The following is a 20156-nucleotide window of genomic DNA, read 5'->3' as shown; positions in this document are numbered from 1 at the left end:
TCCTTTAAAAGCCTGGGTTTTAACAAGACACACTGACTCACTCTCTCCTAGACGAGCTACCTCTTCCTGCTAAAGATGATCTCTCTAGAGTGTGCTGTCTGCATTCTTGATTTTGCTCAGTCTTAAAGACTTCTCCCAGTTCTGTCTTTCGGGAAGCACTTTTTCAATTATTCCTGAAGTTTCAGAGGATTTTATTAATATTTGACAGTCATTGTTTCTTTGTTGTTTTAGTTATACTGTGTTGTTTAATGTCACCGGTGAGCTGTAAAATCCTTGAAGGGTAAGGACTGAACCTTCTTTACATCCTAAGGAAGGTATTTAACAAAATGACAGGCACAGAACTGTTCGTTTCTTCGTCTTTATGTTTATCTTCTTTTTCTTTATGTTTCAGACCTTAAGCATTTCTCCTAGATTCTGAGCTCTGTGTGAAGGGTAAAATTAAACAGGACTGATTCTCTGACCTCACGGAACTTTTTTTTTTTTTTTTTTTCGAGACAGGGTTTCTCTGTGTAGCTTTGCGCCTCTCCTGGAACTCACTTGGTAGCCCAGGCTGGCCTCGAACTCACAGAGATCCGCCTGGCTCTGCCTCCCGAGTGCTGGGATTCAAGGCGTGCGCCACCACCGCCCGGCCTGACCTCACGGAACTTTAGTGGATGGAAGTATACACGGTAGTCAGACAACTGTCACGATGTCAGAGATGTGACCTGGAGGGTAGTGACTGAGAGGCAATTCTGAATGCTTCTCAGAGAGGCAAGGGCCGGGCAGAGTCTAAACGACAAACAGGAAGTCAGTCTGCTGAAGGGAGCCGAATGGAAGGTGTCCCAGGCAGAAGACTCCACAACAAGCTCATCGGTTCTGAATAAAGTTATTGAACTTTATAGGCTGCGCTGTGAGAGATGGGGTGAGCTCAGGAGCGATGAGGTTGCAGAGGGACCAGAGCTCTGAGCGATTGGAAGAGAGAAGTTCTGGGGTGGATGCTGAATGAGTGAGGTGAGGGAGAAACAGCCATGTTTTGCTAAAGACCACTCTGGGGCTAAGGCTGTTAGAAGGGAGATGATCACTACTGTAGATGGTGTGAGTTTTGGGGCCGTCTATGGGGTGTCTACATGGAGATACACAGTTGTAGACAGTTTGAAATTCAGCAAAAAGAAGCTTTGACAGGATCCCAGCTCTGGGGACATGATGAAATCGTATCCAAGTATGTGGAGTTGGTCAAGAAGATTTTAGGACCAGACCATAGAAGCAGCAGTGTGTAAAGAACAATCAAAGGAAGGCAGAGGGGATAGGGAGGGAGGAAGGAATCAATTAGATGACCAAGGTGCCATAGTAACCAAGGGAGACTGGAATCTCTGCCTGTCAGAGTTAGTGACACAGAGACCCTTAGTGGCTTTAGGAAGACGGGTTCTGTAGAGGAAAAGGAAGGCGTGTCCTGTCCCAAGGTATTTTACAGTTATATCGGGAAGCGAAGAAAGATTTCAGGCAAGTGTAGTCATGAAGGACACCATTTAAAGAACATAAAAGCTAAGAAGAAATAGAGTTGAGGGGCTTTTCTTGTTCAAGCAGAAATCTGATGGCATTTAGAGGCTGCGAGGAGCCATTCACTAGCAATGAGGAAGGTCCGCCATACCTGAGTTTATCCCAAGTTAAAAACTGAAAACTCCTCACCCAGTGCATCACCTTATCTTTTGATATTTCAAGTGAATAAACCTGAGACTAATGATCACTCAGAGACTACCAGGTTTCATTTCATTTCAAATGTTTGGTTTTTGTCCAATGAGATGACAAATTCTTAGGAAGCATGTTTCAAGCTGTCTGAGCTTTATTTATGTCCTGAGTGGCACAGAGTTCAGTGTCTTCTACAGACAAAAAAATTTCCTTACTCTAATTTGTTGCTTTATCTGCTCTGTGAGCAAATCCCTACTCTATACCTTTTAGGTACTGAGGACATGAAGATTATCAAGGTATAGATACCTCTTCTTTCCGTGGAATTAGTAATCTATGATACAGTTAGCTAATCATCAGTAAATAGAGAAGCAGAGCAATTTCAAGTAGCAAGAGATGCTTAAAATTGTACTTGTGGGGGCCAGCACTCACATTTATTTACCCCAGGGACTCTTGAGGAGTGAGAGATAAGAGATTTAGATAGAAATATAGAGGAGAGAGACAGTTAGAAACACAGGATAGCCTCGGGAGGGCCTGGGTCAAAACCCACCAGCCCCTTCTGTCTCTTCTAAAGGGCTTTTAAAGGAATGCCAAGGGGTGGAGCAAAAGCCCTACCACCAGTACAGCCAAGTGCAGACCATCCCAAACACTTGGTGACCATGCACGTAGTCAACCTTCCCCTAATGCAGCCCTGCTGTGTGAAGCAAGCTCAGATCTCACAAGAAAGCCTTTGTGGAATCCCACAAGTACTGTGGTACACAGTAACCCTGGGTGGTTACTTCATACATATGTACATACATACTTACATATATACATACATACATACATACATAAACACATATTAGTTTTGTTACATTCTCTTTTATTTATTTTATGTGTCTATATGTGTATGTATATGGGTCTGTTTGTGTGCCAGGGAGCATGTGCAGAGGTCAGAGGACATTCTGCATGAGTCAGTTCTCTCCTTCCACCATGTGGGTCTTGGAGATCAAGCCCAGGTCATCAGACTTGGCAGCAGACACTTCACCCACTCAGGCATCTTGTCAGATCTACTTCGTATTTTCCCTACAAACTCTTCTTTCTGTTGTAGCGGGCAGACAGACACCAGCTCATGGAAGCTGAATGCCTTTCAATTGTCAGGAGAAGCTAACAGATAATAGAAACTCCTTGGCCATGTATTGACTCCCAGTGGGATGGGATGTCTGAAATAGGGTGTATGTTTGGATGTGGTGGGGAGAGTGCCGGTTGATTGTCTTATAACCTTTGGGAAACTAACCACCTTCCACGCTCTCTCTTTTCCTTTTCAGTAATTTGCCATCTTCCGTGTATGAATGGTGGCCAGTGCAGTTCAAGGGACAAATGTCAGTGCCCTCCAAATTTCACAGGAAAGCTTTGCCAGATCCCCGTCCTTGGTGCCAGTGGGCCTAAACTCTACCAGCACTCCCAGCAGCCAGGCAAGGCCTTGGGAACGCATGTCATCCATTCCACACACACCTTGCCTCTGACCATGACTAGCCAACAAGGAGTCAAAGGTAAGGTCTGCATTCTCATTTCGCTCTGTTACCAGGTCACACCCAGAGAGAAGGCTCTGCACGTAGCCAGGACTGGGGTTGGAACGGAAGGGAATGGATCTGTGACGTGAGAAAGGGCAGGAAGTTGGGAATGTGGGCCCACTCTTGTGGCTGCAGGGCTGTCTAGGCCACCGTGTGCTGGTATCTGGAAAATGAGATGGCCAAAAGAAGTGCCTGATTCTCTGCAGCACCATGGAGTGGTGGATATGCAAGGTCAGAAACAAGGTCTGGGTCGGACCCTGGCAGCAGCAGTAAACTAACGGGCCACATTGTACCCCGTAATGAATTTTGTAGCTGACGGATACTTGATGTGAGTCCTACACGATCACTTAACTTCACCGGGCTTCCATCTGTCCATCTGTAGAGGAAGGCAAACTAGGTCACTTGGAGCTCACACGTTCTGTGACTAATTCATTCTTTCAAAGCTGGCATCCTTAGGAACAGAGGACTTTCAAAGGGGGTCAGTGAAGTGTAACTGGCTCTGACTCTTTAAACCCTGAATGTTTGTGTCAGAAGATGAGCATTTTGTCTGAAATTGTCTTTGGAAGGGGCGGAAAGACAGTCTGCGACACATATAAATCAACACACAGTAGTGTGTTGTCAGAAAGAACTCAAATGTATATATGTAAGAAATACCTAAAATAAACAGATGAAAGAAGCCTGCTCTGTGAAACTGGATCTCTACTTTTAATGGAAAAATTTAAGTCCTAAAATTTCCATAATAGAAATTTCTATAGAAGAAATTTTATGAAATATACTAAAGTAACTAATCTCTGAGAATCTATTACCACTTGGTAAGGTGTACTCACCTTACTGTGAAAGCATCATGAATTCATATTTTTGTGATCCTAGTTAAAATAATATTCTTGGGTTTTTTCTTTTAAAGAGATTTATTTATTTATTTATTTATTTATTTATTTATTATTTTTTGGTTTTTTTTTTTTCAAGACAAGGTTTCTCTGTGTAGTTTTGGTGCCTGTCCTCGATCTTGCTCTATAGACCAGGCTGGCCCCAAACTCATAGAGATCCGCCTGGCTCTGCCTCCCGAGTGCTGGGATTAAAGGTGTATGCCGCCACTGCCCAGCTAGATTTATTTTTATTTTATGTGCATTGGTGCTTTGTCTCCATGTATATCTGTGTAAGGGTGCCAGATTCCCTGGAACTGGAGTTACAGACGGTTGTGAGCTGCCATGTGAATGCTGGGAATTGAACCCAGGTTTTCTGGAAGAGCAGCCAGTGCTCTTAACCACTGAGCCATCTTTCCAGCCCCAATATTCTTGTTTCTTAATATATCACTGTTGAGATACTTTAATGTCTGCATAATTGCAGTTTTATTTAAAATTTTTGTTATATATATTTGTGTGTGTGTGTGTGTGTGTCTGTGTGACAGTGCATGTGTGGCAGTCCGAGGACAACTTGTGGATGGAGTTAGTTCTCTCCTTTCATCATGTTGTATCCTGGGAAGTGAACTCAGCTCATCAGACTTGATAGTAGACACCTTTACCAGCTAAAGATGGTAGATATCTTACCAGCCCACATTTTTTTTTAATGTATAAATTTGTCATTTTGAACACAAAATTGTCAAGAATTTTGATGTCTGCCACAAAAATACTTTTTATATGTTATCCTATGTGGAGTCTATTGGTAGGTGTGCTTCTATAAAGTTCATTTTACATTTTTAAAAATCCTGAGTTTCCCATTTAATTATTCATGATTAACAAATTGTCCTCCTGATCTTTGTAGTGAAATTTCCCCCCAACATAGTCAATATCCATGTGAAGCATCCTCCTGAGGCTTCTGTCCAGATACACCAGGTTTCCAGAATTGACGGCCCAACGGGCCAGAAGGTGAAAGAAGCTCAACCAGGCCAACCGCAAGTCTCGTACCAAGGGCACCCCGTCCAGAAGACCCAGACAGTACATTCCACGTACTCCCACCAACAGGTCATTCCACACGTGTATCCCGTGGCCGCTAAGACACAGCTTGGCCGATGCTTCCAGGAAACCATTGGGTCCCAGGTGAGCAGTGTGGTTCAGGCCATCTTGCTAAGGTTTTCTAGGTGAGACATCGCCCTGTTGAGAAGCCAGATGTGGTACTTTCTATAGGAGAGACTGGTAAGCTATGGTGAATTTACGAATAAAAGTTTTATTGAAACCCAGTCCTGCTCATTCATTTACTTTTTCATCTATGCCAGCCTTCTGCAGGGACAGCAGAACAAAGTATATTCAGTGAGATCATGTGGTCTGCAAAACCTGTTTAATTTGTGGCCCTTTACAGAAAAAAAGTCTTGCTGGCACATGATATATAGAATAACTTTTAAGTAGTGAACTTCTGGAAGTGTTGCTGGAATTTCATGGTCACTTATTTATACTTTTTTTTTTTTGTTGTTGTTGTTGTTGTTGTGATGATCTGTGTGCAAAACATGCCAGACATGAGATGTAGTAGAGGAGCTACCGTATCCAAAGATGTTTGTAAATGCTTTTGTAGGGTTTTGATAATTTAGATGTTAGTAAGCGGAGTTGAATTTTGAATCTCCTGTGTAATAATAATTAATATCATCTTTTGTTTTCTTTTAATTTGCAATTAGGATAGCCATGAATAAATTATTTAATGTGAATTTTTAATGTCATTGGAGTTATTGTAACTTTAGCCTATATCATAAAGTGAAAGACCTTTCCCTTTCAAATTCCTCCATTGAATCTGTGTATTGAAGGCAGCCTAAATTTTTAATTGAAGTGCATTTTAATTAAAATATAATTACATTATCTTCCCTCTTCCCATTCCTCCACCCAATTCCTACTATGTACTCTCTTGCTCCCTTTCAAAATCATGGGCCTTTGGTTTCTCTTCCCCAACCACTTGGTTCTGCTGCTTTGGGCGACTTAGTAATGATGTACTTTTTCCTGTGATCCTCTACCTGCCTTTTGGTTATATGAAGCATGATCCCAATTGTCTTATTAACAAAAAAACTCAGAGTCAGGTATACAGTGAAAGCTGAAAGATCAGAGAAGCAGAGCAGTAGCTAGCTGGGGTTAAAGGTGTGTGCCACCACTGCTTGGCTCTGTTTTTCCCTTAGACTGGTTCAATCTCATGGAGCCCAGGGTAACCTTGAACTCCTGATCTTCCTGCTTCCTCCTCCCAAGTATTGGGATTAAAGGTGTGTGCCACTACTGCCTGGCCTCCATGGTTAACTAGTGGCCAGCTCTACCCTCTGATCTCTAGGCAAAACTTTATTTGTGAGAACACCAACAAGATATCATACAACAGTTATGGTTTAAATAACCTTCAGATAGAGTAGGAAGATGTCTTCTTCATTCCAAAAATAGTGTGTGGGAAGGTGGGGAGCTAAGGAGAAAAGGAGAAATGCTTTAGGCTTGTAGAACCAATTGTTAATTGCTTAAGAAACTTTCACCCCACCCCCAACCTTTAGATACTAAGTCATGTAGGATTATCATCACCCTTCCAGAAGAGCCAAAAGTCAGTTTGTGGATCTGAATGGAGTTGCAGCGTGCAGAATGGAAAGGCATCATGGGGAATTAACAGACCTTGCTTAGAGCCAGGGACCCAGCACTTGGTGGCAGAGAACCAACTTCCTTATCTGCAAACTGGAGGCGGCAAGAATATAGTGCTTATGAGTTATGTTGAGATTAAACAGGATAATTAATGTGAACCACATTTTGTAAATGTCACAGAACTATGAAAATATTAGCTTAGAGGATACTGATAGCGTCAAACTTTTGAAAGTAGCCAGAATTCCTGATTGCTTATGTTTAAGTCATGTAGCTTCTCAAAGACAAGGGAAAACCCTCAGTCTTCCAAACATAACATTTATCTGCCCATGGATACCTGAACTACCTCCTTCTGGGCGTGTGATAGCTAATCCTGATTGTCTTTGATTCGACTGAAAGTTGCATATGACATTAATATAGCACTATTCCAGGTGTGTTTTTGAGGGCTCTGGCATAACCAATGGTTTAATCCGTGGATAGGTTAAAATCTGAATAGAATATTGGGAGTTGGTGGAACTGTGGAAAACGCTACATGGTTGGAAGAAGTAGGTCACCAGGTTGGTGACCATAAGGTGCCCCCTCACCATAGGTCGAGAAGCATGGAACTAACCTACCATCTACTGCAAGCTCTGCAGCCACGAGCCAAAACGCATCTGTCTTTTCAGAAGGTGTTTTCTTAGGCGTCTTGCCACGGTGACAACACAGATGACTTTAAGGGGGCCCTGGAAATAACATCCATTTCTCCACTCAATTCCAGTATTAGCAAGTGCTTTGGAGAGATGGACTATCCTCCATTGAAATTTATCTCTGAAGTAAAGGGCACAGATAGATAGGAGCCTTGTGGCTGAAGATAGATTTTATACACGTCATAGTTTTGCCCCAGATGAGGCTTGGAGACGGAAGGTGAATTTGGTGCCATGTGCACTGTTTGGTCATTCCTGCTTAGGTTGGTCATGGAGAAAGGAAAAGCAGATCCTTTTAAAACTGTGTGCCCAGTACCTTTCTCCCCAGTGTCCAAGTTGGAACACAGATGATAAAAAGGGTTTTAAAAGTGAAACATAACAAAGTTGTTATTCTCCTGTAATATCGGGCAGATGATGCTAACTAGAAAAGATGAAAACAAATTACTTAGAAGCCTGAACTGGACTATTCAATTGAAGTGAATGGAGTGATTGATGGAGTTACCTAAATAATCCAAGCCCAGTGGAATACTCTTGCCTTATCTGGATCCTGTTCTGCCTTTCGGCTGAATGGTCCAGACAGTGATCTCAATTCTTAATTCATTTTGCATGTGTAGTCACCGACACACAGCTTCAAAATAAAATCTATTTCATCAGACATTCCTAGCATGTATTTGTCTTCCTGCTTGTGAGAAATTCTGTTGGAAAGTGAAGATTGTCTAATTAACCAGTGCAGTTCAGATGAGCCAGACAATTACTGGAAAATAATTGATAGTGTGTAGGTGAGTCCTGCTAAGATGTTGGAGACATAGACACAGACAGGTGTCTGTGGATTTTAAAGGAATGGGGTCAGGGAGACAAACCAACCCTGCATCACTTTCCCCCTTGATCTTTGGGTATGCTCAGCAGTTGCAGCTATTGAGACTTAACATGTGTGGATATCAATAAGCACTTAGGTTTGTATGTTGCTATAAGAGGTCATATACCAGATGACCATGTCAGAAATAGTTCATATTTCGGTGGCACATTCTAGTGACGAGGTCATAAACTCAACATGCACTGCAAGTGTAGTTAAGCCCCTGGAAGTTTCCTAGTGTACAATTTCAGATCTATCTAAGTGATGGATAAAAATGAGCAATTGATTATGAAGCAGGGCTTACAGAGCAAAAGGATAAGGGATTCAACAGAGAGGAGAGATTTTAAGAGATAGTTGAGGAAAAGAGTCTAAGGAGGCCAGGGAAGCAAATGGCCTGGGATGCCTGACAGAATTTTGTATACATATTTTTTTTTTTTCCAGAGCTGAGGACCGAACCCAGGGCCTTGCGCTTGCTAGGCAAGCACTCTACCACTGAGCTATATCCCCAACTCCAAGAATTTGGTATACATATTTTTAAAGATCTTAAAACTGGGGCATCGTGCAATGTAAATGGCTGGTGGTAAGGTCAACATGCCTTGAAGCCCCTTACCAAGAACCAAGGTCAGCATTGTTAAGGGTGACACAACCACATGGGACATGTGTGTTCTTCCAAAAATGTCCAACCTGGACCTCATTAAACCTTCACAGCTAAACTTCAGAGTGTAGGGAATACGGAGGATAATAGAAAAGCAAAAATTATCACATAGGGACAGAAAAAAATTGCCTTTTTAATAAACATACCATGAAAAAAAAGTAGACTGATTTTTCTAGAAAGAGGCACAGAAGACATACAGTGGATGGGGGCTAAATTACTTTTCTTTTAAATTTTAACTTATTTTAGTGTGCATGGTGGGAAGAGAAGAAGGGCACACACATGCCACAACATGTGTGGAGGCCAGATGATAACTTGGAGGAGCTAGGTCTCTCTTTCCACCATGTGGGTTCCAGGGGTCTAACCCAAGGTGTCAGGCCTGGTTGCAAGGGCCCTTCCCCACTGAGCCATCTTGATGGACCAAAATTGGGGTTAAAAAAAAAAGCCAGATGTAACATGTGTCAGAAACAAATGGAAAAATTGAACTGGCTATTGGATGTTACTTTAGAATTATTACTTATCCAGGTGTGATGGTAGTGATGGGTTTATGCAGGAGAGTGTTCTTATTCTTGTGAGTTGAGTGATGAAAGTTGTAAGAGTGAAGTATCATAGTGTCTAGAGTTGTCTCTCATAATGCATTCCATACACAGATGTGGAGAGATGTCAGCAGCTTTTGACTCTGGGAATTCAGCATACAGATTATCATCATGTCAGTCTTTGAGTGGCCCAGCATGTTTGAAAATTTCTTATGAGAGGAAAGGGGAACTACTAAAATTTTCCTGGACCTATAAATAAAATAATGTACTTGAACTTGAAAACTGAACTTGAAAAATACGACTTTAATGCATTGAATAAAACTTTAGAAAAGGATATTTGCCAGTTTTATCTTTGATCGGTGCTGGTTATGAGGCTTCCAAACATAAGAATTTGAACTTGTATAAAATGTGACATGCTCAAGGGTCAGCAAAAGAAGAGTTGAAGATAAAGATAAGTAGTGTAGGGAATGGATCATCACGATTTGGTTGTAGAATGTTGTGGAGAAAATGAGTGTGGTGTGCTGAACTTTTGTGAGCTTTTTTACTTTGAAGCTAGGCCAATGCTCATTGTCATCCAGTAGCTGACCCATGGGAGGAAGGACGTGAAGGAAGGTAGCTGGCTGGATCTTTAAGGATAAATCCTACCTTGATTGGTATTCAAAATGATGTATTCTTAACTATGGGTCAAAGCATGGGGATTTATCAGTGGAATGTGAGGGGATTAATGGAGACAGTTCAGTAATCAGTGAATAGATCTCCGAGTAGTATATTCATGACAGTGGAGGACATTTTTTAAAGATGCTGTCATAAAGAGGAGAGAGGCATAAATAACACTGACATTGGAAATTCTGTAATGATTTTCACCTTTGTAGAGAGTGCCAAGATGGAAGGGGGGAAATCTAGTCTTTTTTGTTTTGTTTTTACTTTTGTAGAAAGTGTTGTTTTGGCCATCCCATCACCAGAGTAGGTCAGTTCGGGCTGTATCTTGACCATTGCCAGCAGTCTGTTGTGGGGGTATCTTTGTGGATTTCTGTGGGCCTCTCTAGCACTTTGCTTCTTCCTATTCTCATGTGGTCTTCATTTACCATGGTCTCCTATTCCTTGTTCTCCCTCTCTGTTGTTGATCCAGCTGGGATCTCCCGCTCCCCCAAGCTCTCTTTCCCTCGACCCTCGCCCTTCATTACCCCCACTCATGTCCAGGCTGTTCATGTAGATCTCTTCCATTTCTCCGTCATTGGGCGATCCCCGTGTCTTTCTTGGGGTCCTGTTTTCCAGGTAGCCTCCCTGGTGATGTAAGAAACAAAAGATACAAAAAATGTAAGCCATCATAATAAAATATCTTGTGCTTAAAAAAAAAAAAAGAACGTTATTTTGTAGAAAGTGGTCTCAAATATTTTCTTATATTAGGATCAGTAGGCATCACAGAAATCATTAAAGAGTAGAAATAGAGAAGAAGTAAGGTGGCTTCGAGGGTAGACTTTCTAAAGTAATTGGCAAGTCATAGCCTTGACTAACTTAAGCTTAAGTCTGTGTTACTTTTAGTAAATTGAGCACTCCTTATATATTTGAAAACATTTGCAAGTTTGTTCACTGTGTGGCTAAATTAGAATCTCAGCTTCAGCAATTACAATTACCAACTCTCTGCAGGGAAGCTTGTTTGTCTGAGTTTGAAACTTGAACACTTCCATCCCAGTTTTCCTCTCTGAGGAGAGGCCCGGTTTCAGAAAGTCCCTGTCGGGTCTATGACTGCACCATGGGGATGTTAAATCTACACACCCTTCTCATTGTGTAGGGTGACTTTTGTTTCAAATTGGTTCCTTTAAGAGTGGCCTAAATTCGAGTCTTACATGGCATCTGCAATTGGGATTGTTTGAATTGGGTTTAACTGACTGCCCAGTTGTTGAAAACAAGCCTTTTACCGAGACCCAGTGATGCCAGATTGTTTGAAAAGGCCTCGATTGTCAAGTGTTTAGAATCACAACAATAGAGTTCAGGGTCCAGCTTCCTTGCTGGCCCTGACATTGCCAGGTTACACAATCATGCGATCATGGTCTCTTTGTTGAATGCGGTAACATGGACTGTAATTAGACACAGGCGTCACAGAGAAGGCTAAGCAAAATGTCTCAAGACCTTCCCATTGCAAATGCTGAAAGAGCAGAAAATTCCACATATAAACACCCAGATTAACTACGAAGTGCAGAAATACTGGAAAACCCGAAGTAGATATAAACAGAACATTTTTATAGCTCGCTAACAGAGATAAAGAGGACACATTCATAGGACTGCAAGCCATGGAGAGTTAAAGAAATGAACACAGTGGATCTTGTAAAAAAAACTTCCATAAAGATTAAAAAAAAATCATAAGCCACAAACTTGAAGATGAAGGTGTCTAGGATACATTCTACTAAAGAAAAGAACTCTCTGGCAATTGTAAAGAAAAGGAGTGAGTAGTACATGCTGTGAAACGCTCAAGTCATTGGAAAAAAAAAAAACTTTGTTTCCATTAAATTTCCATCATATAAATAATAAGTCCTAAGGCAAAAATTGAGTTTAAGTGACATGAGAACTGTCTCTTAGAGGTGCCAGATGCCATTGCAGTGGTTCTCACTGGGCAGGACGAATGGAAACAGAATAGACCAATGGAGGAAAAACAGTCATTGGAGATAGGGCTGCCTTATGCAACACCCTGAAGGTCAAAGCTCAGGGCTAAAAGACACAGGCATGCTTGCATTGTAGAAGGCGGAATAGGACTACTCTGCTTTTGTTTGAAATGAAAAGGTAAACTCTACCGAGAAATTAGCGGGAAGGCATCACCTGGAGACAGAGAGCATCCTAATTGCATGGCTCAAAGTACTTTTTAGGAAAGTGTGAAGAAAAGCTTCTTAGCTTTATTTGCATAGATTCTGTATTTGTTGTATTTCTCATTGCTATGACAGGATACCTGACCGCCCCCCCCCCAAAAAAAAAAGCAAAAAAAACCTATGGTAGAATGGTTTCCTTTGGTTCATGGTTAACTTTAAGGGAATAGCATCCACAATGTTGGGAAGTCAAGGTGGCTAGACAAGGCTTACTCCTGGGTATTGTGAGTTTGTGGCATGGATTTCCTGCCTTTTCGAGAATGCAGAAGCAGAGAGTGGCATCAACCCAAGCCCAGGCTGAGATGTAGCCCCCACTGTCCCTACTAGTGATCTAGTCTGCTAGTTATGTCCAAGGCCAAAAGCTTCCACAACCTCCCCAGAGAGCCCCATCGACTGAGGACAGGTATTCAAGAATGCAAGACCCTGAGGGACATTTTACAGTTAAGCGCTAACAGAGACTAATGGGAGGCTGGGGAAGTAGATGAGAGGCCTGCTAATGCACATGTCAGGGAGAGAGAGAGGGAAGGAAGAAGGAAGAAAGAGAGATGGGCTGTAGACTTTCAAACTAGTCTCCCTGTGACGGGAAAGTAATTTATTGCTCAGTTCACAGAGCTAGGATATTAAGTTTTACTCAGAAAGCTGCTCTTTAATATCTACATATTGTAGACTGACTCTATATATTAATGGAGTGGGCCTAGAGTGAAACTGGAAATCCTAGCTTTGCCCCAACAGCATGCTGGCATTATCTTAACATTTTCACATTGGTTATTTCCCTAAATGGGGTCCAGAAACTACCAAAACAGACTGGATGTTTAAGAATAAACGCGGGGCTGGTGAGATGGTTCGGTTGGTAAGGATACCTGCTGCCAAGCCTGACGACCTGAGTTTGACCCCTGGGACCCACATGATGGAAGGAGAGAACAGACTCCCACAGGCTGCCCTCTGAACCTCCTGCGTGCTGTGGCTCATGCAGATGCTACCCCTGAAATGCATACATAGTACAACTTCCTTTTGAAGAATAAATGCGTATACAACCTTGACCTCTCAATTATACAGCGCTCTTCTCTGGAGATAACAACAGAGTTGACTGCCTAGCTCAGGTGATGTGAGCTTGGGTCAGAGCAATGGCTTTCATCTTCTAGAGGCGCTTCTGACCAGAGGTTTGGGAAGGCAGAGCTTCCTATCCCAGTCGTTGCCTTCTCCATAAACAGAGCTCCCAGTCTGGGTATGCTGATCACATTTACTGAAGTTTGGCCTTCTGGTGGGATACGTCATCACCACCAGCCCCTTCCTATGCCATCTGCGTCCTTCTTTAGTGTCCCTCGCAAGTGCTCACTTGTCCTAATTCAAGAAACACTGAATGGAGTGTTAGCAAGTCCGTGTCTCCAGTGGCTCTAACATGGCCACTCTTTGTATCCATCCATCCCTGCCAGACTTTACCTATGTCAATAGCAGGAGATTTTGCTGAAGGTGTCATGCACATCTCAGTGATAGGTGCTGGAGATCTTAAGTGTTCACTGGTCTTGTTCCAGAAACTTCGGCCAGACAGCCTGTGAGGGGCCCTCTCGCCTGGAGTGGAGAAAGTTCAGCAAAACACAGGGATAGGATCCAAAGGGGGAAAACACCACATGTGAGAGAGAGAGAGAGAACATGCGTTCATGTCACTGGGTTTCTGCCAGCAGTGGGGAGAGCTGCTAGTTTTCCTTGGATGAGGGATGTGGGGCTCAGATGTTGGGAGAGTCAAGTATAGATTCTCAGAACTGGAGTAGTATGCTTCACAGAATGGACAGGACCCAGACATGGTGCTTCCTGTAGCCCAACGTCCAGTCTTCACCCAGGCGGATGCTCTGTAGGTCCCCCAAAGCCTGTCAACCTTAAATCTTCACTCTCCCTCACCTGGTCCATACAGAAACAAGTTTGTTGCATCACTAGGTTTCTCTGATTATTTTTTCAGATATTTTTTCCATTTTATTAGCCATGAAAATACTTTTGCTGGGACATGGAATATCATCAAGCTTCCATATTTTACCTTTAGGGCACACCAAAACCATAAACGTACTAATTATTAGACTCTTGGTTTTTGCACAGGAACAGACTCTGAAAATAATTATGGAGCAGAGTTTGCAGCTTTTGGTAAGCCACTTCTGATGCCACTCATAACTGGCCAAGTTATGAGTGTGTTGAAGGGAGTTGGAAGAGAACATAGATTGTCTTGATGGACTTTTAGACTCTATACACTACAAGAATGTTTAAAGAATCACAGCTGGTAATTCTAGAAGCTAAAGTCATTTCTTGTCCCTATTCCGTTGGATGGAATTAATATGTTACTAAGTGAAAGTAGAATCATCTGGGTTACTAAGAGAGACTAGTTTGGAATCTGCCTCGTGAAATTGTACTGACAGAAACAACAATTTCATGAGCTATTCTGAGAAATGATAAGATTTGTTCCCATCTGCCCCATGCCATTCCTGACATGATAATAGTGTTGCATTTTTTCTTACACGTCCACTTCCCCTTTCTCCTGCCTCCTTTTATGTATAAAAGTATTTCTATGCAAGCTGAGTATTTGCTTTTATAAGACCATCCCCAGGGGCTATATATTTGCCCTAGTGATACTGCCATTGCATAGTTTTGCTAAGGTCTATTTTAATTTTAATTATGTGTATATGTGTGTGGGATGTACATGAGTCAAGGTAATCTCAAAGGCTAGAAGTCACCAGATCTATTGAAGCTGGAATTACAGGTGGTTGTGAATGCTCTGACATGGGTGTTGGAATTTGCGTTCAGATCCTCTGCAAGAGCAGTATGTACTCTTAACCATGGAGTGAGCCATCTCTCCAACCCTGCTGTTGCATAGTTCTAACTTGCCTGAATTGAAGGAAAACTGTTTCAGAACTGAGTAAGAATTGGTCTTTGCTGGTCATCTTCTATCACTTATTTTCTTAAGGAATCTGAAAGCTTAGAATGGTCAAAGTTGAGTCCAGTTTCAAGGATTTGCCATCACCGAGAGTGTTTTAAGCATATCCTAAGTTCTGAAGAGTATTCTAAAATGTGGATTGAGGAGCTCCAAATATTTCAAACAAGATAGCCATGCCTCCAGGATAACCATTTTGGAGAGGACTGATTTAGAACAGGCAAGCTTAAGCAGTTCAGAACACAGTCTTCACATTCTGTGGCTTTGAGGCCAGCCTCTTAGTACACCAGTGCATTTTTATAAAATTGATAGATGACAGAGAACACTCCCAGTCATGGCCGTATTTGACCTTTGAAACAATGTGAGAGAAAAGGAAAGTAGGTACGCTTGCCTCCCGTCTAAGTTGTGTGAAACTTGAATCGCAGAGAAGTCAGGACTTGTGTGTGCTGATTCATCCAGTTCAAGTCTGTAGCTCTCATTCCGTTTTAGCAAGCTGGCCTCATCTCTGGCCCTGTTTCATCGCAGTTTGGACTGAGAAGCCTCCTGAGACATCTGAGTCCTGTCTTTGGACGTCTTTCTTTCTTTCTTTCTTTCTTTCTTTCTTTCTTTCTTTCTTTCTTTCTCTCTCTCTCTCTCTCTCTCTCTCTCTCTCTCTCTCTCTCTCTCTCTCTCTCTCTCTCTCTCTCTCTCTCTCTCTTTCTTTCTTTTTCAATCATAGGCACTATTGAGCCAGGCAGAGGACCTGTGGACAGAGCAATCTAGACAAATGTCAGTTACTGTAAATACCTGTCCTGTTGTCTCCAACCTGTCCCGACTCATGATGGGTCTCCTCAACTGTTGTTTCCTCCGAAGACTCTCCTTCAATCCACTTTGCTCCTTCTCTGAATTCTTGTCGCATGGGACACTAATGAGACTATTTCTCATTTAATTGTTCACGTCATTTGCTTTTGTTCCTCTTCCTGTTAAGCTTGTATTTTTCACGAGGGCAAAGCCGCTTAGGATGAGCTGAGTAATGGACACATATGAATCACCGCTAATTGTATCCATGCTGCTTCCGTTGGGACAGGCTTTGCCACAGTGAAATTGTGAACGGTGAAACGTAAGCACTTGAAATCTAGCGAGTGCGTATATTCTGCAGGGACTGGATAGCTGCAGGAAGTAGAGGATTCTTGTCTTACACATTCCTTGGGGACCTTAGCTGAGGATAGCCATAGCGTATTACTGCTCTACATTTCAGAATACTTGAACTTTGCCAGAATAGATCCATGGCAATACTTGATTCCCATCGCTGAAGAGGAGAGATGCTTTTAGGAACATTCATCCCATTTTTCACTCCTCACTCGTCAGGTATGTGGTCCTGTCTGAAAGTTCTGTGGATTGAAGTGTATTCCCTAACTTCATGTGCTGAAACCACTGATAATTACTATATTAGGGGGTAGAGGCTACAAGGGGATGCTTGAAGTCCTAAGGGTGGGACCATGACAGGATGGCATCAGTATCATTAGATGAAGGGATACCAGATTGCTTGCCTGTGTTCTATCTCTCTTCCTGCAGACTCATAAGCAAGAGATCATGTGACCAGAGAGCCAGACAGCTGCTGAATACAAGACAGGAATTGGCTATGCTAGCACCTTAGTCTTGGGCGTCCAAGCTCTACAGCTGCAGAATGAATGTCCATTGTCAAAGCTATGAGTTGGTTTGGGGAACAAAGATTGGTTGTAAAGTTCCTGTCATGCAAGTCTGAAGACATGAGTTCAGTTCAGAGAATCCATCACAAAAAAAAAAAAAAAAAAAAAAATCAGAGATAGGCATGGTGGTAGGGGTTTGTCATTCCAGAGACAAGGGATTTCTTGGGGCTTGTTGACCAGCCCATCTAGCTTTCTTGGTGAGCTCCACACTGCTTAGAAACCCTGCCTCACACAACAACGTGGACAGCACCTGAGCTACAATACCAAGAGTGACCTCTAACCTCTACACACACATGCACACCCACATACATATACACAAAGCCACTTAGTTTATGGTAGTTTGTTATGGCAGATAGATAGATATGTCTGTTTAGGAGCTGGGATATGTGGGGGAACTGGTGGTTATGTGTTGGGCAGTAATTGTTCCTGTTGTAAGTGAAAGGGCAGTGGACAATATAAGCATACATAGTTCCTGCTCCCAGGGATGTAAATGAACCTGTTGCTTTTATTTGTGGCTTTCAGTTTTTCTACGTGAGTTGTATCCAAGCCACAGGTAATTAGTAGTTTTAAGTTCTGTGTACTTGGGCAGGACACAGGAACCCTGAGAGCTTAACCAAATGGAGGCCTGCGTTTTTGCAGAGTGCTGACATGGCCTTTGTTCCTCTTACCATCTCTGTAGAGACAAAAAGGGAACTTCTAAGTAATGAGACTTAACATAGAAAAGTACCCAGTGTAGTTAAAGAAATGAACAAACCTTTACTTATCATTCTGGAGGTGATCTAGTTGCCATAGTAACAGCAGGCATTTCTACCGATCTTTATTTTCTCACCTACCAAAGCTTTTCTTTGGCAATAAAATTCCAAATAAATTTAACAAGATGTGCATGTATGAAAATGTCATAATGAATCTAGTTTTTTTTTTTGTTTTTTTTTTTTGTTTTTTTTTTTTTGGTTTTTCAAGACAGGGTTTCTCTGTGTAGCTTTTGCGCCTTTCCTGGAACTCACTTGGTAGCCCAGGCTGGCCTCGAACTCACAGAGATCCGCCTGGCTCTGCCTCCCGAGTGCTGGGTAGTATTTTTATACAAATGAAAATTAATAATAAAAAGGAAATAAATTGGACTTATTTGCTCTCTAGTACTGCATTTCATGGCCTGTTCAACATTGCTTTTCTTCAGGAGAAAGCCTAGTGGGAACTGTGTGAGAACAGAGTCATGATAGAACTTATTTATTCTTCTAGCAGCACAGGAAGACCAGTGATACGCAGATGCACAACCTGGAAGTCTTGTCTGTCAAAATTCCCAGATCTTAGAGGTGGAGAAAGTGGACAGCTGGATTTTATGATTTCTTTAGGAAAGATATAAAGAAGAATCCTACGTCAGAACCTTAAGAATACTTTTCCCTTCGTATGTTAACATTAAAAACCAACGTGTTACTTTGAAAATACCATTTCATAAACTAAAGTAGTCGTCTGGATTTCCTTGAAGCCCATGGTTTGGCTTCAGCAGGCTTTAAGCAAATATACTGTCAGAAATCAGTGTGGATACATGTCCAGCTGTTAATGCCCTAGTCACAGCAGATACTTTATAAAATCAATATCCCAAAATATCAGAGGATTATGCATATATCAGATACCCCAAATGCCTAACATTGTATTAATTACTCTAATAAAAGAAAGCTGTGTGGATTTAAAAAAAAAAAAAAAACTTGCCCATGAAGAATGTTCTGCTCAAGCCAAGCATTTTTTTTTTTTTTTACAAGTTCTCTTAGAAAATCTGGAAGCATTTAAGCATTTTCCCATTCTTTTTATGGGACAATGCCTATTGCCCTGCCAGTGAGCCATGGTACAGAATTCTCCGTTAGGAAGATGGACCCTTAGACTCAGTTTATCAATATGTTGCTCTCCTTTCATTAATAACAGTGTTCAAAAAAATTGGAGCAAAAAATTAAAAAAAAAATTGGAGCATTTAGCATTGGCACATAAAAATAAATATATTTAATGTTTTAGTGCAGGGATGTGGAAGGGCTCTTGGTTGGGCTTTCCAGTTTAATTTGGAGCCAAGGTCAAGTCATTTTGCATGGAAGGTGGACAGGAGTTACTTTGCCAAAGCAGAGAAGTTCCTGTCATTGGGAAAGGTTGTTAATGTTATAGCAGCAAATACCTGGGGCAGCCATTTAGATGAATCCAGTCTCTTATGCACAATTAGAGCTTTTGCATAAGGGCCTTTATTCTTGTTTTTGTGGAGAGATGTGGAAGATGCTCATGAAATACGACTCACATCCCTCACCTAGAGTCACAGTAGTGAGGAGAGTGCTCTTGCTTGTTAAAATCCTCAAGGTTTTGTGTCAGCATGTTTGAGTAGCATGCTTTTGAATGTGAGGATGGCACTGGGACAGATGATTCTTAAGAAGATGTAGCTGTGTGATGTGGGCGAATGGGGCATCATGTAGCTTTGCAGACATGCTCCATAGATGCGAAATCTGCATCTCTATGGATGTTATGAATACCTCCGAGAGTTTGCTTATTGATCACTATCCTTTATAATTAGATAAGAACCATTGAAGAACCATACCTAATTTCAGGTAGGTGGATGCTTTTTTTTTTTTCTTTTTTTTTTTGTATGTACAAGATGGCAAGAAAGGGCTGGAATTACATTATAGTCATCACTGATGAAGTGGGTCCAGGTCAGTCTTTGTGGAGAGTAGGAAAGGTATGGGGTCATGGGCTCCAGTTAGTCAGGCTTGTAGGCAGGGGACATTTAAGGAATACTATTCTTTATAGGGTGGCTGTGACAGAGTAAAACTCTTCACCATTATTCCCCTGTAGCCTCAGCTCTGCACTGGGACCTTCATAAAAATCTTTAAATTGAAGTACATGAATTGTGTATTAATTGGGCTGCCTTTGCAATTGTGTTAATGAGGAGGCCGACATTCAGAGATTTAATTCACTTAGTGTCTTCTATTGAGTTTGTGGTAGGTAGGGGCCAATATTGAGGCTTTCTGGTTCCTTCTCCTGCATTCTTTTTGTTATTCCATCCTCTTATGCCATCTCCTCATACATGAATAGCGCATAGTCCCATACATGAATGCATTTGAACATGCACATACACATAGACACACACATCGCATACACAAGACTTAAAAAAAATGGCCAGTTTACCTTTGAAAGTGCACTAAAACTGGCAGATGGGGGCGGTGTTCATTTGGTGTTAGCATTTCCTAGATCAGTGGCTC

At 41.9% G+C, this 20156-nt stretch overlaps 1 protein-coding gene across 2 annotated transcripts in view; it reads left to right on the top strand.

Annotated features, from left to right (window-relative positions):
- The window catches only part of Ltbp1 (latent transforming growth factor beta binding protein 1), a 392973-nt gene that overhangs the window by 217809 nt on the left and 155008 nt on the right, over window positions 1–20156 (top strand). For both annotated transcript variants that reach the window (XM_059248705.1, XM_059248704.1), the window contains exons 6-7: window positions 2970–3194; window positions 4977–5251. In XM_059248705.1, the coding sequence (XP_059104688.1) occupies window positions 2970–3194; window positions 4977–5251 (500 nt within the window). The remainder of the gene's footprint in view (window positions 1–2969; window positions 3195–4976; window positions 5252–20156) is intronic.

This window comes from Peromyscus eremicus, chromosome 22, assembly GCF_949786415.1.
Source record: "Peromyscus eremicus chromosome 22, PerEre_H2_v1, whole genome shotgun sequence".
Taxonomy (NCBI): domain Eukaryota; kingdom Metazoa; phylum Chordata; class Mammalia; order Rodentia; family Cricetidae; genus Peromyscus; species Peromyscus eremicus.
The sequence above is the reverse complement of the archived record's forward strand: the minus strand, read 5'-3'. Positions and strand labels throughout refer to the sequence as shown.